At 44.1% G+C, this 25,574-nt stretch overlaps 1 protein-coding gene across 4 annotated transcripts in view; it reads right to left on the bottom strand.

The window, feature by feature from the left end:
- TLE1 (TLE family member 1, transcriptional corepressor) overlaps positions 1-18,971 on the bottom strand; it is an 84,450-nt gene extending 65,479 nt beyond the window's left edge. For 3 of the 4 annotated variants that reach the window (XM_058565589.1, XM_058565590.1, XM_058565592.1), the window contains exons 1-4: positions 17,572-18,971; positions 16,683-16,783; positions 15,159-15,222; positions 15,003-15,047 (exon numbers count right to left, since the gene is read on the bottom strand). In XM_058565589.1, the coding sequence (XP_058421572.1) occupies positions 15,003-15,047; positions 15,159-15,222; positions 16,683-16,783; positions 17,572-17,595 (234 nt within the window). In that variant the 5' untranslated portion in view covers positions 17,596-18,971. The remainder of the gene's footprint in view (positions 1-15,002; positions 15,048-15,158; positions 15,223-16,682; positions 16,784-17,571) is intronic. The other variant, XM_058565591.1, reaches the window with a different exon arrangement.
- Between the last annotated feature and the right edge of the window lie 6,603 nt (positions 18,972-25,574).

The following is a 25,574-nucleotide window of genomic DNA, read 5'->3' as shown; positions in this document are numbered from 1 at the left end:
CATCACCCGTTGTTCTGGGACTGGAAAGAGCAAACCTACACCTTTTGCCCTCTTCAGAGGTCTTAGTCAACAGGCAGCTCAGGAGAGCTTAGGTAATATCATACAATAGCGAGATTCGTGGGAGGAAAAGCCAACTATGTCATCATGGCATGAAGACTAAAATTACAATTATAAAAATAAAGTATGCCTCTGTAAAGACTGCATAGGAATATGCAAAAGTCAAGTGACTTCTGAAAACCAGGTTTATGAGAATGTTCTTTTTCCAAAATTTGTAATATCATTCTCCTTGCAATAAAATTTAAAACATTTCTTTTTAATTATGGCTACCTGTTAGGCCTGTGTAACGTGTCTTTGGTTGGTACTGACTGCCAGCAGCCTCTGATCACTATCTCTGCGCCTTCCATCATGACAAGGCAAACATCCAGGGCACATGACTACAAAGCACTATCCATCATCAGCTTTCTCACTTCCCAGGGGCCCCTCCCCACATCTTGTTCGGAGATCACTGGATAAGCAGTTTGGTGTGAATGTTTCCCTAACAGGTTGGAATCTTTAGCCAATCCAGATAATGGGAGAGGAATTTCCTGCCTGAGGAGAGCACAGAAGAGTTCCCTAACTTTAAAAGTATGCCACAACGGAATGACCCACACACAGTAGTGACAGCTGCCACTCTTCTTCTAGATTGACTTCTTAGAGAAAGCAGCAATTCTGCCAGAAGAACTATGCCATCAATGCTACATGGTACGGCAGCAGAATGGCTGCAAGTTACCTATAACAGTCTCTCTCCTGGGCCTTACTTACTCCTCCAGGCTGAGCTGCTGGAGAGTGGTCCTTTGGGAAGGAAGACAAGGTTCCTGGCCTTCCCAGTTGGTACCTGGGATTCTCTTTTCAATCAACATCATGTAGCCAAGAAACTTGCAAAGCTCCAGAATGCAATTTACCCTCAGAGTGGCCAGAAGATGGATTTTTCCAAAGGGAGGGAGCTCTACTGCAAATTGGTATGGCAGTCTGCCTCTGCCTTAGGAACAGCAGTGGGCATCAAGGGTTGGGAGCCACTGAAACAGAAAAAGAACTTGTGCACAGTGAAGTCAACAATCAAGAAAAAACTATTTTGGGGCCGGCCTGGTGGCGCAAGCGGTTAAGTGCACGCTCTCCACCGCGGCGGCCCAGGGTTCGCAGGTTCGGACCCCGGGCGCGCACTGATGCACTGCTTGTCAAGCCATGCCGTGGCGGCGTCCCATATAAAGTGGAGGAAGATGGGCATAGATGTTAGCCCAGGGCCAGTCTTCCTCAGCAAAAAGAGGAGGATTGGCAGATGTTAGCTCAGGGCCAATCTTCCTCACAAAAAAAAAAAAGAAGAAGAAAAGAAAAGAAAAAAAAACTATTTGCTCAAAAGAATTTTAAATCATGATTAAAATGAAATCTGGGATGCTGGCAAAAATTTTCAAAGCATAACCTTTTAGAAAAGCTTTTAAGTATTTAGAAGATAGTAAGTACAAGGATCTTAGATGACAGACTTCACTGGTGTATTAAAGATTCAGACAATATTAACTCAGCTATGCAGGTGGAGGCAAACAAGAACATCATTTTAAACGCAAATTATTTTTAAAAAAACACAAAACCTGATCACTGCATCACAATACAATTCACGGAGAAATCTAAGCAAGAGACAAATAATAGCCATTTCTCCAAGACAACAATCATCAAACTATTTTCAGGAAAAAAAAGAGTGTTGTATGAGAGAGCATCTATCCACGGTTACATGAATTGACCAACAACATACATAACTAAAAGTATGTCAAAGAAAAGCCCCAAGTCCCCTTATGCCCAGTCATGTCAACTGGTAATTTTAAAATGATGCAGTGTTACAATGTGACTGTGTTGTCTAAGATATACCGGGGGAAGCATTAAATAAGATGAGGAGCACAACCGAGGGTCATGGAAGTGAGAACAATTTATAAACCAGGGGCCACCAGAAGTTACCACTCCTATAATTCACCAGTCATTTTACAAGTGGACAAATCAATTTATGTGCTCGCGTGTGTTTTTAGAAAGCATCCTAAATATTCTTCCATTAATTATGTGGGTTCAGGACATGTCAATTCTTGTTTCCCAGAGCACCAGAAACCAGATTTACCCCACGTATTGTTACACTGGTCTGCACTCGCATGGTTCCCACAGGGCTGGGCTGGTTCAATAATGCTGAGCTCCTTCTGGAAGAACAGAATAGACTTCCTGCCATTTGGACTGTGAAACACAGTAATCCACCAGGGAATAAAGGTCAATGTTGCACTTTTGGTCATTACTGAATCATTTGAGATGATCTGTGGTGAGGATGAGAGGAAAATCGAAGGCTGCGAGAACATGGCAAATGGCTTGACCTCGGACCAATTTTCATCTCCATCTGTCTAATAGACATGTGGATAAAAAGCCCTCCCTCCTCCTGGGCCACTCGGCTGTTTTCAAATCCGCAGCACAAGCCAGGAACCAGTTAAACAATACATTAATAAGGGGAAAGAATCTCCTAAGCTCCAGACTGACGCTTGCTCAGGTTTAAAGTCATCAGCTAAAGTTGGGAATGCAGTTTTACCGTCTGTAGGCAGTACTGCAAAGTCGAAATTTTAACAAATACGTAGAATCATCCGCAGTGCAGGGGCATGTGCCAAAATTTCCTTATTTGTACATGCAAATATATGCATACTGACACCTCCTCCCCCACCAAAAGACATCCACACGATTTCTATTACGTCTGCTAACACACACACAAAGAGCAACGGCAGTTCCAAAAGCTGTATGCTGCTGCAAAATAAGTCTTTTTTTTTCCAAGTGTCCAATTAATGCTGCTTAATCATTATTAAGGCATTTCAATCCTTAAATACAAAATATTCCTGGGAACCCAGAGCCTAATTATCATTTAAGCCATAGAATAAACGTTAATATCCCGACCTTATCCTAAAGCTCTTTACTGGTTTGGCACAGCTACTTCTGTAAGGTAATGTTGTGCCATATATGAGTTTAGGCCCCCACAGTATATCAATGTCAAACAACATCGTGTCAAGCTCAGATTCAATTCAGGTAAGTGCCACTGCCAAATTTTCTTGTTCCCAGACGGGCTTTAAGATTATTTTATTGCTTAAAATTTAATTTGTTCCAACTCGTGTCTCCATGACAACGTTGGCTAACCCTGCAAATCATTTGGGTAATTGGATATCTTATCTTTCTATTGCTCTCAAATCGAATGATTCTGCTAGAATTGTAACAGCCAATCAAATTTACAGTCCTCCTGAGTAATAGCCTTGGAAAAGCAGCCACATTCATCTTCTCTTCACAGCCATATTAACCAGTATGCGGCTAACAGCAGAATCTGGTCTTCAAACTATACTCCAAATTACAAATCGTGTCGACACCAATATCCTCACAGCGCAAAGTCTACTCAAAAGCCCCTTCTCTTCTGTATTGTTTTAATTTGAGAGCAACAATTGGTGCTCATTCCAGATAGATCATGAGCAATTTCAGTACTTTGCCGGAAACCGACAAGTAATTCCACAAACTAATCAGAAAAATAAAATAAAAATCGCAGTTTTTGGGCATTTGACTTTGTGATAAAATAACGACCAAAACAACGGCTGCACAAGATTATCGTAGTGCGCTGACCCTGATTTCTCTGGGGCTCTTTAGGTGGGTAAGCCATATTTGATGCATTAGTCAAGAAATATGAATGAACATAGATTTAACAACCAGTTCAAAAATCTCTGTACCCTCAGAGAAATCCATGTAGTCAAAATGTGACACCTCCTTCTACTTCATTTAATTCACGAATATCACAGCATCCAGGGTAGTCCATTATGAAATACAGATTTCTTATAAGATTCAAAAGTCAGCAGTTCCCCTCTTGAGTTAGTGGTATGATTTTGGCCTCTGGTCAGCTAAAAAGTACAGAAGTTGGATACATTTCAATGGTCCAATTCCAATCTTCTCAGTAGCTGTGCAAGGAGATTGGCTCCGTGGGAGCTCACGGCCCAGGCACTGTGAAAGCGCCAGCCGGCTTACAAATGGAAAAGGCTCCAGAACCCAGGCCAACTGGCAGGCTGAGGGGGTTGTCAAGAACCTGGTGCTTCCCTACAGATACTCAGGAATTCAGGACCACTTCTCAAGCTAAACACAGAGCCAGCAACGTGGAGCTTCTCAGCACACCGATGTCAACAGGCCGCCGAGCTCTGAAGCAAGTGTAAGAGCAGGTACTGGCACAATTTTAACACAGTTTGTCTGAGCTATGCCCTCCTTTACCCCAAATACTTACAAAGACACCCAGGAAGTTTCTACTGCATCATGCTTGGCAAAAAGAATCAACAGCCTAAACTTCCAGTATGGACAATCCCAATGGCCCTTTTCTCCCTTGTGTGATTCTTTTTCTTTTTCTGCTTCCTCAAATATTAGCACATACGCAGCAGCTGTGAATGTGACAGTCCACAAAAATCTCAAGCCCATAGAGCACTTGGAGAATATAACACAATTATCTACTCAAACTTCTGCATTGCACTTCACAAGTTTTCATAGCAAAAAAAAAAAAAAACTGTATGTATGTGTATACACCTCATCAAGGCTGGTGATTCTTTCTTTCTCTAACCAAGCAACAACTTGACCTTGTAATTCTGCACCCCCACCTTTTTTTCCAGGATGACAAATTCTCTCCTCAAATTAAGAGTTGGATTTTCCACATTACATTAAAAAGGAAAAAAAAAAAAAAAAGGAAAATGCACTTCCAATCCTTTATTTTGCCAAAACTCACTTCAATAAAATGAACCACATCCTCTTTGTTGTTCATCCATCCCCTTAAATAAAAAAACAACACAACTTGATTCTCACTGGTAGTTGTATTAACTACTTAAGGCCACTGCCTTCCAAGGGCACATTTTGCTGTTTGTCCTAAATAAAGCATTTTAATTCCTCCAGATTCCTTAGACAACAGAGGCTGCCAATGGGGGATTTAAAACAAGACCAAAAAATAAGGTTTCCTTTTGAGTCTAAAGATAAATGCTTCTGATCATAGAAGAAAACAAATAAAAAGCTTTGTAATTGAGGAGAAATCATGAAAAGTGAATAATTCAGATATAGGGAAAAACGAAGCTGGGCTTGGAAAAACAAGATGGGGGGGACTGGCCTAGAATTCCAATAGCAGCATAGTTTTAAAGGGATCAATAACAGATTTAGATAACAGATTTCGAGAACAGCTATCCCTCAGAATGCCCAAGTGCCAGGCACCAATGTAACTGTTCCTCTATATGGAAACTGACTTAATCCTGATAACTACCCTACGGGGTAGGTGCTACTGTAGTCCCCTAACCTACTGGCCTGTTTTCTCTTTTGTAAGAAGAAACAATTAATATCCACACAAAGTGAGGCTGCAAGGATTTACAGAGAGCTCCCACAGCACAATTCCTAGGGCACGTGGGAACTCAATGGATGGGGTCTATGACTATTCACTCCAATGTCCCGAATGAGTTTACTCTGCAATAATAAACCCAAGAAACTGACTTTTGAAAGCCAAAGAGCTGAAAAAGACAACTGTCGGGAACTGAGCAGACACCTGTCGCTGCAGGCTGCACGGGGACCCAACACCCTTCCTAGATCCCGGCGGCCCATCCTTTATTCTCTCCAAACCAGACCAAGATGCAGATTCATGTTAAGACTCCCTTCCCCAAACCAAAAGCGACCTTTTTATTTTCACTCACTAATCCATAGAAGCCTTTCAAATGGCACAAATAAAGGCGGCTGCATTTTGTTCTCTAAATCAATTTTCTCCCCAGCCATCAACTAGATGTTCCCGCACAGAGAAAGAACAGCCCTTCCCTTCTAATTCAAAAATCCATACTGTCATTGCCCTTGCAAACTGCTAAACAAGCAGTATCGGCAAGTCACTTGTGTTCTGTAATATATTTACTGCAAATCCCAATGGCTCGCCTCCTAATGCAGTTTTCTATTGTGTCTCTGCGTGTCAATACACTGGCTGGTCACCTTACTTGTAAGAGGCTCTGACCGGCTGTTTGCTCAAGGCATCAAGAGAGTGCTGAGGAGGGACAAAGGCTGTGCTCCTGGAGGCCCCAGCCCTGGAGAGCCTCGTCCACACACTGGGGTCCTCAAAGAGGTTTTGTTTTCTGGCACTTCACACCCCTGTACCACCACTGCCTCTGAGGCCAACTTAAATTCTCCATCAGGACAGCCTCCAGACACATGAAGTTCAAAATCAGAGTCCTTTTGCACAACTATTTCCTGGGTTTCTACCTACCAACACTAAAGCTATGTCCCCCAGCAAATATGCTGATGGCATCTTAAAGGGGCATTATAAAGGGCCAAAAGGTAGGCAGGAGGCTTGGGAAGGGGAGTGTGGCTTTTCTGCTTAAGTACAAATCTCGGCTTTCAGGCGACAGATGAAAAAGAAAGCACGCTAACATCATATAATGCTGGATCACCTAACACAACCATGCCAAAACCACAAAGGGCAAGACTAGAAGGAAAACGTTATGCTATAAGCACCTGCTAAGACAGAATTCTTAAAATGTACTTGGAGAAAACTCCTCCTTCACATGTCAGTCTAAAACGGGGTTGGTAGCTAAAGAAACGCCTGGCTCTCTAACAAACCCTTCCAAGTTTTCCAGAATTATTTCTTATTTATCTATTGGGGAGAGGGGCATGAAAGTTCTATGTAAGATAGGTGACAGGCAGATATTACAAAATGTTAATTCATAGACTCCTTGTATCATATAGGTGGGTATAAAATACGTGTTCACTGTATTATTTCTTTCTCCTTTTCTGTATATTTGAAATTCTTCATAATAAAATGTTTGGAGGGTGCAGGGACTATGTAAAGACTATAAGTAAATAATCAATAGGTATACATCTAAGTCAAGTTTAATGCCTTGGGAGAAGCTTGTAACGCAATTTATCCACAACTCTGTTAGTGGCTATGGTGGTCCTCAGGAGATAAGCGGTGGTTCCGGGGGCAGAGATGTGTGCACAAGTCACACAGGCCTCAGCAACACACTACTTCTGTTTTCTCTCTCTGTTTTTTTTAGTACAAACCCAAATATACATATATATATACATATATATATATATACATATATATATACATATATATATATACACGTATATATATATATATACGTGTATATATATATGTACTACCCATTAGGAAGCCTCAGAGGATATTCTGACCATAAATCACTTTTCCAAAAGCGAAACAACTGAGCAAAAGTGATTAGATGAGATTATTAGAATTGAGGTCCTGTAAAACATCTAGTGAAATCAAACAGATTTTCTTCTTAATTTTAGCATAAGGACTCATCCTGGTGCTCTCGACTTAAGTTTTTAATCTGGGTTCCACGGACTTGCTGAAGAATCCTAACATGTCCACCAACAGCCAAAATTGTTGGGCAGAGCTATCTTGTGTATAAAAATGCATACGACTTCTTGCCAAATAGCTTTCACCTGATTTTCAGATGAGTTCAGGATCCCAAACGGTTACAGCCACCACTCTACATAAGCAGCAGATTAAACATGCTAGTTAACAAGAGCCCACTCATTGGGAAGGGCAGATGTGAGTCTCAAACTCACTCTAGAGGCAAAATGCAACCTAGCTGGAGTAACAACAGAGGACCGTGAAAACACACTATTACAGAAACAGAGCAGAAGTAACTGGTGTGACAGCTCTGGGTGCAGCAGTCATGGAAGGCCTTGAAGTAAACAGGCAGTGTTGTTATTTGAACTGGACCTTGAAGAATACTGAGAAAGGCTACGTGAAGTTTGACAAAAAGGCTTGGACTTTTTATAAAGAAAAGAGAAAAACACAAAAACATATTTTAAGCACGAAGAGGAGATCCATTTGGCTGGAATAAAGGACCTGGAGGGAAGAGGAAGGACGTGGCCAAGTAAGACTGGAGGGGACAGTAACCAGGGGCCTACGCTGAAGGCTGTGAGTGACAGCCAAGAAGCAGTGAGGGAGTGGGAAGTCAAAATTAGAGAGAACAGATTTACCGAGGAGACCAAAAGACACAAGCCCCCAAAAGTGTTTTACATGCACTATCTTGAAGAAGCAAATGCTTTCCAGGGCTAGAGTTCCAAGTGTTTGAAATGCAGGGTGGTGGTCTCTAAAGTAGAGTGGGCATCCCCTGGGGGACACACAAGGCAAGCCAATGGGGTACACTGAGAATATGAGAACTTTTATTCTAATTCCTCCTTTTAAAACTTCCATTGATTATAAATGTAATCAATATATTAGTACCATAATATATTTATATAACTTACAGATTTATAAGTAAACAAGTTATGTTTTCAAACTTTTTACTGACAGGTTGCACAAAATACTGTAGACTAACAATCTAGTTAGATCAGCAACGGCACTAACATGAAACCCAGCCTAGTATTGCGTGTAGCTCAGCAGTTTACCAAGTTGCATGATTTGGACAGGCAAGTTCAAATGCACCTACATTCTCAAAAACAACTGATTCCACTTCATCAAGTGAAAAACGAATATCTAATGAATATCTCCCAGTACACTGGGAATAGCTGTATATACAACTCTCCCCCTTCCGGCATGCACGGTCATGTACATCCAACACACTTAATAGCAGTTTTTCTCTAGTTGGCAGATAAAAAAATTAATTCAATGGACAGAATTCTCTGTTTGTTTTTTCCTCCCAGTTTTTTCCTTATACCCAAAACGACCCTTACCCTACCCTTTTGCAGCTAACATATTTTGCAGTCAAAGAATGACTAAGTAGCAAATAACACTACAAGAAAAACTTAAAAAATCTGTTTGTTATACCTAGTTTGAGAACGCGTGGGGGAAAGGCGGAAACAATGTGCTCACGGTTAGGATTTCATGACGCTTCAAAGCAGGCAAATAGAATTACTAAGTTTATTAATAATTATTAAAAATTTAAATGTAAAATAAAATATGGATTTGTGCAAAATCACAGGCTACTTGATAAAACTTTGTGTCAACATTTCTTGGAGTTTCATAAAAACCATTACGGTGACTGGGTGGTCTCCAAACTGAGCAATTCTGTCATCAACATAGTTTTACAAACAATTTCAGAAACCATTTTTTCTTTAAAAGTGAACGGCAATACATGCAAATCTTAATTTACGTTAGAATTTTAACGTAAATTTTTTCCATTTTTCAGATCAAACCATGCCTCAGAAAATAATTAGAAAAATCTCTCCCACACCTGTGTGCTCACACCTACCTACTTACCTACCTACGCGCACACACACACACACACACACACACACACACACAAGCTGTACTTGAAACACCAGACCGTACTCTTGGAACAACTCTACGGCACATTTCCTATTACAGAACTCACCAATAGTCCATTAGTGAGGACTATTTTAAAGGCATAAATGCCTAATCTTGTCAAATAAGCCAAACAATAAAAACAGTTGTTTAAAATTTAATTAAAAACCATCATACCAAGCATTCCACATTAAAGATACTGGTTCTGAGAATTTCAAATTTAAAAAATCTGAAGCAACAGTAAGCAATGGGGGGGAGGAGGCAACTGAGTCAATCATAGCCTTAAAGAGAGCCTAGTCAATTTCTTAGCTTCCTCCAATTTAATCCACTTCTGAAGACCACAAAAGTTTCAATAATACAAGAGCAAAGACTCAGATCTATCGAAACTTAAAATGGTCCAATGAGCCAGTAACTGAATATGTCTTCAGTTTAACACAAGATGATTTATTTAAATATCTGCTAAAAGAATAGATTTTCTTTCTGTGTTTCCTAATAAACACTATTTGGAGGAACATCTTTGGCCCTCTAGCCAAAGACTCTGCTCAACTGACAAACCCGAGGTGCTGGGTTCCAAACACCAGCAGGGGTAGTGCAGGTAGTGCGTGGAGGAGTGACTCCCCTATCGTAAGATGAACCAGACTTGACAACCTGCCCAGTCTAACCCCTCATTTTACAGAGAGGAAAACTGAGGCCCAGGTAACTTGTTAATGACTTGCCCAGTCACTAATCAAAGTCCCTAATTAAGGGACCTCAATGAACTATCTTCCACCAAGGCAGATCCTACAGATCACAGCAGCTCCCAATGGGACATCTGACCTCTTCTCTGCTCTCTAATCCCACACGTGCCTCCCTCACCTCACCCTATTCCCCACCCTGTCAAATCCTGACTTTATAAAAAATTTTGGTATTTTGTTCCTCTTGGAGTTTTTTGGAATTTTGAATTTTAAAAATATTGTTTACCTTGAGGACTACGTTTTTTGACATCCCCCTTAAATTCTATGCCCGAGGCAAGTGCCTCACCAGCCTCACCCTAGTCCAGGCCCTGGACAACAACCAGCAACTAGCCCAACTGTTGAAGCGGTTGGATAAGTGCCAGTTAAGCAGTAAGGACTCCACCCTGCTTGCTGATAAAAACAAAGGCTAATCTTGCATCTCGGAATCTGGGCTCTAAATACACAAGGAGCTTTATCTCTTTTAACTTAGGCTTGTAAAGGACAGGCCTGGCTAATGAAAATGAAGTCAGGGACCACTCCAACCCTGATGACAGCTACTCTCTTTGTATTACAAGGTTATTAACACCTGGTGGAGCTCAACTCTAAGTGCCCATACTCCTGCTGGTCATTTCCTATCCTGAGACGCTGACTTAGAAAAAGAATTTCAAAGTCAGCAACTGTGGACAGAAAACATACACGGTTAAAAAAAAGGAAGCAAGGTAAAAACCTGGAGACAAAAAGAGTCCCATCTAAGGAATTAACCCAAAAGTGAATCCCTAACAGTTCCACCTAAACACTTTTAAAACACTACTAAGGGGCCAGTCCCGGTGGCCTAGTGGTCAAGTTTGGTGCGCTCTGCTTCGGTGGCACGGGTTTGGTTCCCAGGTGCGGACCTACACCACTTGTCTGTTGGTGGTCATGCTACGGCGACAGCTCACATACAAAAAGAGGAAGACTGGCAGCGGATGTAGGCTCAGGGTAAATCTTCCTCAGGAAAAAAAAACATTACTAAGGAACAATTTATTTTTTTAAGAGAAACTCTAAAGCACACATCAAAATTGTGAATGCGGATTTACTCCACAATTTACATGGTCTGAGACACTGTTTGCTCAAACAGTGCATGGAACTCAGAAAATGTTAAACTCTCATCTGGTTTTTTCTTTCTCCTCTCCTTCTCCATCCCACAACCAGGACTGCAGAATACATCTTTCCTGCCAGAGCTAGTCCTTTCATTTATTTTTAAATTCTTCACAGCCCTGGAGCGCCCCAGGTGCTCCCTCTGCCTGCTCCTCAGAAGAATAGAGGCACAGAGGGACAAAGTGACAGATCAACCCACTGCATCACTGGCTCTCAACCAGGAGTCTTGACAACATGTTTTAAATTTTCTTTTTTCCTTAGGTGTATTTTAACCTACAGGAGTATTGCTTGGTTGGCTACAACTTTCTACCTACCCATGGCTGTGGTCCCCACAGACCAGTCAGTTCTGCTGATTTTCGTAACTTTTAGAACACGCACCTAGCCCTGACATGTCTTGTAAATCACAAAGTTGGTCAGCATAGACGAAGGAAAAGAACAGGAGAGACATGGAGCTAGGCAGACTGGGGTCACTACACAGAGGCCCAAGGGTGATTCCACCGCTGGCGTCACCCTCCAATGGCAGCAGGGTGGGTACAGGGAAGAAACACTAGATGCTCAGCTTTGATAAGTCCCAGACTCTGAACACATACCCACAGCTGTAAGCAGAGGAAAACAACTCCCCAGTCTCCTTCACAGGACGAGGCAAATCACTTTTGAAAACTAAGTGCTGTACAAATTCAAGCCACTAATGACAACTTATGGCATGGCTTCATCAACATGCTGAAAAGACACACAAGTGAGATAAATAAACCTTATGTATGTATTTACAGTGCATCTTGTTCCCAAAAATATCAAATGAGGTCATACTCTGCCACATGATCAAAAAAAAAATTTAAAGATCACACTGCCAAACACAGTAGGCACAGACCTCAAAACAACAAGACTCACATTAACTTGCTATTTTTTATTGCACCCTAACACTTTGGTGGTATCAGAACTGCCTCAATTTTTCATAAGAAGTCTTCGCCTCTGTTGTATAAAGACATCTAGAATTTAAGATCTACCCACAGAGAGATGGACAGGCAAAGATCTATAGGAGGCTCAAAGGGGAAAAAAAAGTCTTAATGCTACAATAAAAGATGCAAGCATCCATGACACCCCTGCTCTGCAGACTTTTCGGTAACCAGCTCCAACTGTGAGCAGAGAAAGTCAGGGGAAGGCTTATCAGGAAGTGTTGACACAACATAAACACGGACTGCGGGCACCACACCAAGTAAGGAAACCACAATTATACCATTCTCGATTTGGACGCACTTCCACTTTAACAGTTCCCAACGGAAGAGGCAGTGGTGAGATTTGACAAGAAAGCTCTCAAACTCCCTCCTCTGACAAAGCCGCTGAAAGGTGGAAGGGAGAGCAGTCGTCACACTGGAGAGGAATCTTAACAACATTAAAGCTCCCTCCGCAGAAAAGTTTCCCCATCACTGCATTTTTTTCAGTAACAAAGATGTTGTCAGAAATGACAATTTTTTGTGTCCCCTGATGATGCCTTGCTAGCATTTGGTTATAAGCCATAAAGCAGGACTAATTTCAGCCTGTCAGGAGTCTCGCTAATGCCCAGTTTCCCCCTAGAGAGAATTTCTGTCAAATCTAATGAGAGCTCCAAAGGCCCTCTCTACAATATAATGAGCACTTAGGCTGCGCTGGTGATCAGGCGGCCAAAAGCATCAATTTGAGCCTGGCTACACCCTGGGGGCCAGACGTCACCAGTTTTAATAAGAATTATGATTACTAGCTGCACCAAAAGCCTCCTCAGAACTTATTATTAATGTGTGACATTCAGAAGGATGTTTTCAAATGTAAGGCCACTTTAAACTGAATTATAGCACTGTTTTCCATACCACTTTAGTTAAGGGTCTGTCAGCATTTACGATATAAACTAAATTTCAGGGGGCTTAATACCCTCCTATGAAAAATATGGCATCTCTCAGCTTTTCACATTTTTTAAATTACTGAGCCAATTACATACAACATATTATTAATAAATACTGGCTCACGGACGGACAGTATGGACCCACAAATGCCCAATGAAACACTGAAACTCATTAGAAAACTATTTTCACACCATGGGATTCCTGACCATTTTCACCCCTGCTTCCTAGACGATAAAGAAGAGGTCACTCGACCATGTAACCCACAGGAACCCGGAAGAATTACACACCTCCTTAGGTCCCCCAATAAATCCAGCACCAGCATCCAACATCACACAGACGTGGCATTCCCTTGTAAAATGGTCGGTGAAGTTATTAAATCCTTTTTGAGTTTATGAGTTTAAGAAAAGGCTCAGTTTCCTCTTACTCTTCCAGAATATTTGTTAGCAGGGAAAAAAAAAAATGTGCCTTTAGGATTAGCTTAAAAAAAAAGTGGCAGGTTAGAACTCCTTGACCAAGTTTATCTGCATAATTCATTCAAATAACCATAGATCTTCTGACCAATCACTATCAACAAGTTACCAATTGCCTCAATCAGGCACTAGCCATTTAAACACACAAAAACAAAGGCACAAACTCAACATAAACTAGGCTACCAGCTTTGCAAATCAGAATAAAATCAGCATTTTAAAAGGCCCAATTATATTATTAATGAAAGGCCCCGAACTCACTATCTCTTTCCAAACACAAATCTGAGAACAGATCTAATGTACACAACGATAACTTAACATTATGAAATCTATGATGAATTAAAAATCAAAGACTGCAGAGTTACAAAAGCAGGATTCAACTCTGAAACACACTTGCTTAATGAAAGTCTTTGAATATAAGGAAGATCTGAAGGCTGAACTAATCAATTTCTCCACTGTGCCCCAGCCAGTCAGCCATGCTCTTTAATTTAATGAAACAAGGGTCTGAGATGAAATAGCACATATACATCAAGTAAGAATTGTATTGTTGCACTTTGAAATGTGTCCAACTGTGCAACTTCATCTGATGATAATTTTTTAAGAGGCAATCGATTTCTAAAAGACTTATTGTACCAGCGTCTTGATGAAAAAGTGAATGTCAGCATATCTCCAGAATACTTACACCCTGCCATTAATGCTTTCTTTGGCAGACAATGACTACTCAATCGAGGGTCCTCTGGGCTGAGCAATCATTTAGCTTTTCTTCTCTTATGAGGTCCTTAGTGCCTTGTTCCAGCTCAATACTCTTTTTATACACCATTATAGTAGCCATAAGTGTGAATTTTATGGGAACTTGCAAACTCATAGTCATAGCTAGAGGTTTCCAGTCACTAATCTTTTCATGCTTTTAAAACCACTAGGACTGAAGCAACTCCTGACATATGCCGGGGCCATAAAAGAACGCTTTTTTCACTTCCAAACCTGCATCAACTGAGAAATCTTTTAAGACTATGTTTGCTAATAGGCCACTAATCCTGAATGTCACTTTATGCAGCCCCAAAGCATAAAGAAAACTCCATAGTTAGTCATATACCTCGTTTAACCTGATTTAAAGACAATCCCAAATACCCCTCTTTCCCCCATAGGTCCACATTTCTTTCCAAACCAGAACAAAAACATTAGCTATTCTGAACTTCAGCAACTCTACAGGACACGCAGATCTTTCAAGAGGAGAATAAATCTATCCAGGTGGAAAAGTAAACTCAGAGTCTCAATTCCTATCTGCCTGTAAACAGGCTAGTTTACATTTCCAAAGCACCTCTCAGTCATTTAAACATTCTGTAATTGTCAAGAAGCAACCCTTGTTGCCGGATACTACCACCAATTCATAGGAAGAGAAACCAAGGCCAGAAAATGGCGTACAAACCCCCCACTACTGAAGACAAAGCCAGTATTATAAAATCTTAATGACTGATTTCTCGTTTCAGCTTGAGATTTAACTAAAGCTTACCTGTTTATGCATTTCTATGTTTAATCCATATGACATTTCATAATACTGTAAAGAGAAGAGAATCAGGCATTTCATTAACTCATGTTTTGTAACGCTAAGAACGTACATTTGCTAATATTACATGAAAAGGGAAAAAGTCTAATCTTTGATACCTACCATCACATAGTGCCTCTGCATTTCTGTCTTTTCACTTGCCAGTTTCTCACATTCCAATTTAAGGCTACGAAAACAAAACAGGCAACTTAATGTAAACATTATGTCACTTGTTTTAACATCTGCCTCACATATTTGCACTTCAAGTAAAAACACGGACCAATTTGGAAAAGCCATAAACTGTCTAGGTAAACACCCAAAAGCTTTGTCCTTGCATTTAAGAGGGAAAAGGAATAAGGTGAACAGTGCAAGGTATCCATTCAGCTCCTCTTCTTTTTCTTCTTGGTGCATACCTGGGCGGATGCCAAGAATGAGAAATCTGTCAAAACCTCTGATGTTCCCAGAAGACTGACTCCTCCTCAGGGTCATCTGCTCACTCCTACTTCTCTGCATAGAAGTTTGTTTCTCTGGACTCCACTAAAACCTGGCCTTTGCACAATCTTCAGGCTCAGACACAGGCTAGTCTACCTTTGCCAACTCAGTCTCTGGGTTTGAAAATTGTTCCTGTGAAGTTACTTCTACAATTGTTAGTCCTTTTTAAAACCTTTTAAATTGTCGGTTTTTAAATCCCTGCCAAAATATGGCAAGTAGCTACTGCAATTAAGTGGGCTGAAGTCTTCCCTGCTTGGTAAATGGTGTGGGCAGGTACGCCTCAAGCTCTATCTAGAGAGTATTATCTTCAAGTAGACAAAAGGTCAATAATCAGAAAGCCTCCACCAAAATAAGAAAATTCACACTCAAACATCTGTGCTTTTTCTTAAGCATGACAAAAATAAAAACTGTCATTACACAGTTATTTCTTAGCTCTAATAAGCTAAGATTTCAAAGGAGCAAAGGAAGAAACTAACGTTTCCCAAAGTCCACTAGACAGACAGGGTACTTTACACATAGTTTTCATTTATAAATCTTTTTAAGTAGGTGTTATTAGATGAAGAAACTAAAGCTGAGATGAATGTAAATGTGACTCCAATCCCTTGTCCTACCCAAACCAGTCCAGAATAACACCAAAGCAGATAGCTTTCCCCTACACACTATCACTCCCCTCATCACCACCAACGAAGGGGACAGCGAAAAGCATCTAGCCCTCCATAAAGGACTTTGCCTCAGACAACCCAATTCTCTAGTATGGCAAACAGCGATTTCAACACTGGCTTTGCCTCCCTGAACCCGCACTCCAGGGCTGGGGCATCGCTGGAACGAAGGTTTCAGCTCAGCCTGTTGCAAAATAAATAAATGAAGTGCAAATATTGACGATTCTCATGCAACTCCTAAATAGACGAAAATAGACTCCCTGGAAGAGCAGCAAACGCGCAAAAGGGAAACAATGGGAGGAGGTGGAGACAAGAGAAGAGGCGGCCCGGGAAGAGCCAGGAAAGGGGGTAGCGTGAATGACAGGTCTTAACTGCGACTCCACACGCCACCGCCTGGACGCAAGCACTAAGTACAGCCGCCGCCGCCACCAGGCTGGGCGCAGAGCGCCGCGGGGCTGCCCGTGCGACCACTCGCCCCGCGCGGCCGGACACGCACCTGTGATACTGCGCCTGCAGGAACTGGAATTCCTCTTTAATCCGGTCCAGGGACTCCGGGATAGTAAACTTGAAGGGCTGGCCTGCAGCCTGGTGCGGCGTCTGGGGGCGACCAGCGAGGGGGACGAGGGACGGGATGCGGGCGGATGGATAAAGCAGTAAGTCAGCGGGCAGTGGAGTGGGTGGGACATAAACAAAAAATAAAGTTAGAAGTGGAGGAAAACGCAGTCGGGAACTCGAGTTTGCGCTTCACTTTGGGGAGCGGGAAAGCGGACCCTCCCCCGACCCCCGGCTCCTAAAGGTGGCTCGGAGCCTCTTCCGGCATCCACAGCGGGTCGCGGTGAGTGCGCCCGGGTCTCCTGGCTGGAGGGAAAGGGGCTCCCGGGCGGCCGCGGAGGACGAGGCGAGACTGTCTTCCTCGTCGCCGCCCCCTCCCCCCACGGGGACGATAATGACCCCGGGGACCAGAAAAGAAAAACAACTCCCTTACGTTCCCGGTTCCCAGAGTCACCGGGGCCACCTCCAGGCGCGCCGGAACGGGGGCCGCATTGACATGCAAATAAGCGAGACGAGAAACAAAGGGGGGGCGCCCTACTCGCCTCAGGGAAGGGGGAGGATGTGGCTGCGGGAGAGAAACCCCAGCCTCCCCGGGCGCACCCGCCCGCCCTGTCTAGACGTCAAGTGGGAAGGAGCCCAGAGAAAAGCATGGAAATTGAGGGCTTCAGCCCACTCCCCACCCCAGGAGGGAAGGGCCCGGGACCTCCGCAGCCTTGCACTCCTGGGGGACAGGGTCTGCCAGAATGTAGCAGCCACCCGTTTACACACGTCAAAAAACCAGCGCCCCCCCCCTCACTACCCTGCCCCCCATGAGCCCCTCGGCCGCGCCTCACCGGGTGCCGGCTCTGCGGGAACATCGCTCTGGCGGCGGCCGCAGCTCTGTTCCCGGGCAACTCAATTCTCCGCTCAATTTCCAACTTTAATCCCGCCGAGGAAAATTAAGCCGGGAAGCCAGGCAGAAACCGGGAGCGCGGGGGACGCGCTGGCCGCGCACGCAGGCGCGCTCGGCGGGGCGCACCGGCCACTCGGCGCCCGGCTGCTCCTGCTCCCGCCGGTGCGGGCTCCCGCGCTCAGGGCCACATCGCGGGGCGCCCCGGGGCACCAGACTCGGTGCGGCGACGCCGGCGCCCAGGAAGACGGCGCGGGGGCTGCGCTCCAAGCCGCGGCCTCGGCCGCCCGGGCGGGGAGGTGGGGGTGACTCCGGCCGCGCTCCCCTCCGAGATCCGCGTGCGCGTCGCCGTCCCGAGCAAACAGATCCAAGCGGGCCGCCTTCCTTCGCTTTTCTCCCGATCCGCCTCCTCCGAGTTTTCCCCACGGCGCCGGCCGCGGGCGAGGTGCAGGTGGCGCGACGCCCACGGCTAACCCACAAAAACAAACCTGACGCCGTTCGAGGCCGACCCCTGAGGGGCCGGGCAGCGCCTTGGGCCGAGCGCTCGCGGGGCCCCGGGAGGCGGCGAGAGCGAGGTCCGGGCCGCGACGGAGGCTCCGCGCCCGGCGCTCCGCAGCCTCAGCGGGAGCCGAGGAGCGCGGGATGACGCCGAGGCGGGGAAAGTGCGGAGGGCGCGCCGGGAGGCGGCTCGGCACGCCCCGCGCCACCGGTACTCGGTGTTCTCGGCGCTTGCACAAACCTTCCTGGCCCGACGGGGCTAATCGGCGGAGGGCAGTCCCGTAGCCGCACGCCGCTCCTCCAGCCCGGGGCGCATCCGGGCGCCACGCCCCGCGCGCACTCGCCCCGCACGACTGCCTCGGCCGCCCTGGACCCTTCCTCCGAGCCCCCTCCTCGGTCCTCTTTCTTTCCTCCCCTTCGTCTGCCTCTCCGCGAAGGGCGCTCCAGCCCGCTGCAAAGTTCTCTCACGACCCGGGGGACGACATCCACGAGATGGTGGGGAGAGGAGCAAGAGTGCACTCCGCCGCTCGGCCTCCCTCCCCGGCGGGCAAACTCCGCGGGCGAGTCCGGAATAGTCGCGGCGGCGGCAGCCGGCGGGGTTTAAGTCGCCGCGGGCCGACAGAGGTCCGGGCTGGTGGCGCGGGTCCCGCCCGGCCGTGAGAGGGTGGGGTGGCGCAATCGGCTGCCTCGGGGACGCGGGGCACAGGGTATCCGCTGCTGCTGCTGCTCCTGCAGCCGCCGCTCCCGCCGCCGCCGCCCGCGCCTCTCGCGCCGGTTACATTAACACGCGGTTTCACACTCCAGAGCTAACCAGCGCGGGCCCCGCCCAGCCCGGCGCGGGCGGGGGGCGCGAGTGCGGAGCCGGCGGGGGACGTGGGCCGAGGCGTTGGGGGGGGGCACGGGGAGGCCCGCGTCAGCCAATCGCGTGCGCTGCGCCCAACGTGGGGTGTTGACGTGACGCCTCCCCAGAGCCTATGGCAGCGCAGCACCGGACGGGCCGTTTCCCCCCCTCCTCTCCCACCCCACTCGCTTCCATCTCCGCCGTCTCCCCCGTCTCCCCTCCCACCCCACCCCCACCACTCCTCCGCCAGCCGCGTCCTCCCGGGCTCGGTGAGGCACTGTTCCTGGAGGAGCCGCGGGACGCCGAAACCAGCCAATGGGAAGCGGCGTGCCGCGGAGATTGGCACCGTGGATGGGAAGGTCGGTGGGAAGGAGAGCGGCGGGCCCGGGCTGTCAATCAAAGTAACGTGGGGCTGGCGAGGGAGCGCGCGGATGCGCGCGGGCGGGAGGGACCGACCGGCGAGCGTGCAGTCGCGGAAGGTGGGGGCTCGAGTTTGCAAAAATCCTGCCACTTGTTCACTTTTCCCTTTCATGAAAATTCTCAGATCTCAGTGAAAGTAACTGATAGACTAACAGAGTAGTTTCTTAAAGGGGTGAGGGGGCTTTTTTGGTAGTTCGAGCGGAATGCTTCTTTCGGTGCTGACCCCTTGTTTGATGCTACCCCTGAAAGTGAGGTCCCATTCAAAAATTTCTCTGAGGTTTGTTTTCCCTTGAGCTGCCTTTTCGCGGATGCACAAGAAGGAGTGGACTGTGCTCTTGGTGGAAAATGCATAAGTGGGCAACGTATTGGCTGGTGTACGTACACCAGCCGCGTAAGACTAGGCTTTTAATGCCTACACCTCCTCTGCACCCAAGGTGGTAGGATTTGGGTTTTATTGAAGGATTTCAACCCACTTTGCAATAAGTTCGGCCTGCCTTCGTTTGGCGGGAAGGATACCAAGGTGCTGCCAGGGTCAGGCACGCGTGCCCCAGTCGCAGATGCGATGCTTTGCCCGCGGCGCGAAATCTCAGGTCCTTGTCTTAAAAGTCTGGATTTCGCTGTGTAGGGGGGTAGAGGGCTGCTGAGAGTCTTAGGGGCCTCTCAGCAGCATGACCGCGAGTCTGTTTCCAATTCCTGGAAACAAAGGGAGACAATGGGATAAACCAGCATTGAGACCTGAAAAACCTGTCCTGCCCACCCCACCCCCATAGTTTGGGTGGTACCTCAGGCAGAGCTGCGTAAGGAGCTAGATGGGAAGCGTTGGGTAAATGACATGGCTAACATTCTTATGGGGTGGACCTTGACTTAAAAGACATTTTGAGATCTTAAATAAACGGAGCATACTGTGTAAGTCTTCAGTTTCTGTTTCTCTAAATACACCACACAGCAGAAAGCCTTCAATATTGCCGCTTTTATACTTTTGTTTAAACAACAATTCAGTTGAGCTGTTTCCACATGATTGGTGAGTGACTAATGCTCTTTTAGGCGAATGGTGGTGAATTCTTCCATGAGAGGACACATCTTTGACAAGCGTTCATCTTATATTGGCAGCTACTTAACAAGTTTTTGGTATTAACCTCCACTTTTCCCATTATTTTACTTTCAAGAGACTTACGGAGAGGCACTTATTTAAACAGAAATATATGCTATTTGAAGATTTGCTTTTACAGAGATCTTTTTCTTGAAATATTAAAAGAATCATTTTAGATAATGTATTTCACTGTGGGAGTCATTCTTAAATATGTATGATATTGATTTGTCTATAATTGCATCAATCCCAAATATCAATTATAAATGAAAAATTAAAGGGGTGATTTTAGCCAGTCTGTACAAGGCGATAGTAATTTCTTAAACAAGTTCAGCATTGTGGCTTTGCAGTGTTCTCATTAAGTGGGATGGGGAAAGGCTTATATTATTCATTATGCTATCACAGAGAATGAAAAGGAAGGAAGCACTGACCCTCTTTCCTTGGTTAAGTTTGGTCACGACAAGAGCAGGCTTGCTCCTCTGCGTACGGGACTGTTTTGAAATTACGTGATCCATGGGCAACTCAGCTTTGTCCTCTGGCAGCCTCTGTTCCTTGAAATCTTCATCTAGTAATTGGGCCACGTATGCCAGTCTGTGGTCAGTTCATCCCATAATCAGCTCCAGGACTGTGTAGAAAGTGCTTGGATGCCACAAATGATGCCCGGGGGTGCCAGGACAAGTGGGGCCACTGAGACTTCTCCCTGGGTTACCCAAGCTTTACTTTGATTTACGGGCACACGTGGGTAATTAAGTTTAAACTGAGAAATTAAAATGGTATATGTTGAGACGGGAGCAAAAGTGTTGCTACTTCTCCTCTTCTCTCCCCTCCCTATCCTCTTCAAAATCAGTTCTAACACATTGTCTTTAAATGTTCTCTAATACAGCTTTTCACAGCCAACATCTACTCACCGTATTTCCCATTTGCCATGGATAAAAACTGGAAATACTCTTAACTAGTGCTTTCTTCCCAGCAGAGTTTGAAACACTAGGCCTTCTGATTTCCCTATAATGTAGTATCTGGAGCAAAGACAGAATGATGATTTTAAAATTGCAAGGCCTTTAATTGTGTGCATAAAGACAGTTGGTTTTCAATGGTTTCTTTCTCATACAGCGCATCCTCCTTGAGAGAGGGAGAAGGCTGTGTCCCTTTTCAAGGTCATATTTTCTCTATGATTGTCATGCTGTAATAATTATACTACAAAACTCTCATCAAACTGCATTACAAATGATGGTGTTTAAACAATCAAGTAGCTTTAATCTTATGTTTTAAATAAATATATGTGCAGATTGCCTACAGCCTGTTTAAAAGAAAATAGTCCTACTCATGAAATCTATAATTTTGGTCTTCTATTTAAAGTCTGTTAACCATAATCTTCTTTACCTTTAAGATATTCATATGTTGATGATGTTTTTACATGAAATAATATTAAGTACTCTGCTTCTATAGGAAATTGTCTCTGAAAAAAGTTCTCTTTTTATCTTCTGCAAAAGAAAGGAAAAGATTGCCAGATTGTTTATTTTATCATTGATGCATATGTGGGTATATTTCCATTCATTTGTTGCTGACTATCAAATTTTCAATCAGCAATAGCAGAAGTAATTACAAAAACTAGATGTCACATATAATATAGGTACTAGACACAATCAGAAAAATCATGGATGCTGGTCATGGAAATTATGCATCTTTTAAATCTATTTTTTATTTGAAATAATAATGTTAATTTTTAAAGGATCACTTTAGTCATTTTCTTTTGCTTTTAGCTGTGAGTTATTGCTTATGCGTTTCCTCACTGGACTTTTTTTTAACCTGGGAATTTTCTTAAACCTAAGAATGTAGGGTCCAGAAGAAATTTTCCTAGCATTGCTTTATAACCTTTTCCCCCCATCCCTTTACCAAAGAAAAGGGCAGGATAGGTGTGGGGAGTGGAAGGGAGAAAGCAGAGAAGGAAAAAAAAAAATCGGTAGCAGATCCATGCAGCAGTAAAACCTCAAATAAAATCACATCCAAAGAATCTCTTGCGGTTTCACACAATATGGTAAAATTAGAGATTGCAGGAAACCAACTAAATTAAACTGGGAGCATTTGAAGAGAAACGAGCAGACTTTATGAAAATGACACATTGACTGACCGGTATGCTTTTTTATCAACAATTTCTTTGTTAAGATGCAGATCAAAGGAACCTGCATATGTTTTCATTTTGTCCTAACTAGAAAATTACATCCAGATGTTTAATAGGCATTTGGTTGGTTTTCCACCATTGATTAGATATGTTGGTTCTGTTTGCTTACAAGTGTAGCCGGATCATTAGCTAATGCAAAGAAATGTTTGCTGTGAGTTGCTAATTAGGGCTTTTGGAAACCCTCCATGCTCAAGAACAATTTGTACAGTGGCCCGAAGAACTTGTGGGAGTGGGGAAGTTGTTTTCCCTTCTCCTTGGGGTGGAGAGAAGCAGACAGTCCCACTCCCTAATCCCCCTTTGCTTGTGGGGATTTCGATGCTATCCCTGAGGACTGGAGTGCAAATAAATTAGGCAGAGACCACACAGGCGCTCCCAAACACGGAGATAAATGTGCTCTTTCTGGAACCACCACCATGCTGTCTTTGGGGGAGAGGGGAGCGAACATCTAAAGCGCTGAACATTAACATGTGGGAAGATGCTTGGTGCTAATGTTATCAAATACACAGCCTTTTTAAGTATACTTTAGAGACAGATGGGAAAGCCCTTTATGATAAACGAGTGTACTTGAATTCATTACTGTAGTACTTATAATTAAAAATGTCTCCTTTGCAATTTCAGTACTTTTACAGGGTACAGGAGACCAAGCTTGCGAAGGGAAAGGCTGGGACTAGTGAGAGAAGTGAGGGAGCTGAATTTTGGAAAGGAGGATGAGCCTGGGAGGAAATGCAGTGTTTACTTTCACAGCCTGCCCATTTGTTTACCTTGTTAAAGCCCCAAAACTTGTAGGAGATTAGCCATTCACACGATATTCAAATAAACTGTTTGAGAATTTGAGGCACCAGGCGGATAAACTTCTTAGCTGGCCAATCACATTTTAAAAAACACTCAGCCTGCAGAAGAACACCACCTCAGCCGGAGCTAACTTTTGTTTATTTAAGTCTGTATTTCTAGAGAGGTCTCAGTCCAAAATAGCCTGTGTTTATAAGCCGTCACAGAAGTGCAGACACAAATGCCATTGTAGCATGTTCTTCTGCACATGCATGCCCCTTCTAGGCCTGTTTCCGTCTTGTGCACATGTATGGCACACTCCTATGTGTTAATGGAGGCTGATGCATTTGGGATTTTCACACCAATAGAATAGATTCATGATTAGTTTTTCTTGAAATAGTTCAAGAGAGAGCCTTTCTGTGAGAAGTTTCCAAGTCCACTAGGAGGATGCCCTTGAAAAGCAAGGACAGTATTTGGGGGCAAGATCAGATACTTCCGGGAGCTCAGACCATAATAATGGGTCTCAGTGAAGTTAGCTACCTCCACCCCCCGCTTTTTAGCCCAGACTTTTAATCAGACTTTCTCAAGTCTGATAAAAGTTGGGATAATTCACTTTTTTATTCTTTCAGTTTAGCATTTAGCTCAACAGAAGCTGAAGGGCATTTGGTAGACAAAAGAAAAAAGTAGTTAAAGGAAGCACCTTTGATGCCCCTTCGTACATGTTGGAATAACAAGAGCAGAGCCACCTTGCTGCAGGCCCTGAGCTTGCTAGGAAATCAACATTAAACCAGACACCTTTCCTTTGACCTTAAAAGCTTATGCTTTGACAGTGTCATTTAACTAACTTTTCGTCCCGAAGCTAGCAATTTCTTTGAAGGGTTAAGGCTTGAGTTGAGCTAATCTCTGATCTCTGTGTGTTCTTCATAGTTGAAGGCAAGTGAGCTCGGGGATGGGAAAGAGGCTAGAAGGGAAGTGTATATTCCAGATACCTTCAGGCGCCCTGGAATGGAAATCTAGGCCTAGATGAACACGTTAAGTGACACAGATACAGAATGCTCGGACATTCTATAGAGCTGGCCTGGGATCTTTAAAAAGTCAGTGTCATGAGAGGGGAAAAAACATGAGGACTATTCCCTAAAAACAAAGAACGATGCAAATTTTTATTGGCTTCTGGTTAAAAAAAACCCAGCAACTATGAAAGATGTTCCTGGGCAGTTTTCATGTGGACTGGATGTAGGTAATATGGAATTAGGGTTAAGTTTTTTGATGTAGGACTATTGTGGTTGTATAGGAGGATGTTCCTGTGAGAAGAGGCCTGGTGAAGCATGCACCTTCAGACAATGTCTGCAGCTGCGAATAAAAAGCCTGTGGGGAGAAAGAGAAAGCAAATTTGGCAAAAAGTCTACAGTTGTAGAATTTAGGGATAGAGTTTGCAGCTATGCATTTTACTATAAAGTTTACTCACAACTTTTCTGTATGTTTGAAATTTTTCGTGATAAAAAATCTGGGAAAACAATTTTAGGTTCATTGTCTACATCTTTTTCTTCAGATGTTAAATGGAAATTCTCTTCGTAGTTAGAAGATTGGCTTATGATGTTTCTAGTTTTAAAACCACGAAAAAAGTGGTGATCTTATTTTTTTTCTTATCACAGAAAAGCTGTTGTACTGATAACTCAAGTATTACCCACTGTTTTTGCTCTGGATCTTTTACTTCTTATTCTATTATTTATGCTGTTTTATTTTTGTTTGTTCTGCAGTCTCAAACATCCCTTAGCTATAATTAGTATAAAATGGAAATCTGTAAATAAATTAGGGCATTACATTAGCAATCCTCTAATGGGTCGTTTTTGTGGACCGTCAAGCTCAGAATCACCAGAAAATCTACTATAGATATATAGTAATAAAGAAGAAAACTTTATAGATTAAGAGTAAGATAGTAGCAAATAAATTTTATTTTAATTTCTTAATTCCCATTATAAATAGTTGTTCTGCTGGCCTTTTCATCACTGGAGCCTAGCAGTGAAATTTATAAACTGTTAGTTTGATTTTGAAATTTCCTTGATATTTTGAAATATAATGCTGAAGCAGATGATTGCTCTGTGCACTGAGCTTTAAATATTAATCTTGAAAATAGCAGTAAATCTTGGACGCTGA

The sequence above is a fragment of the Diceros bicornis genome, chromosome 22 (assembly GCF_020826845.1).
Source record: "Diceros bicornis minor isolate mBicDic1 chromosome 22, mDicBic1.mat.cur, whole genome shotgun sequence".
Lineage (NCBI taxonomy): Eukaryota > Metazoa > Chordata > Mammalia > Perissodactyla > Rhinocerotidae > Diceros > Diceros bicornis.
This window is presented reverse-complemented; position numbering and strand designations above follow the sequence as displayed.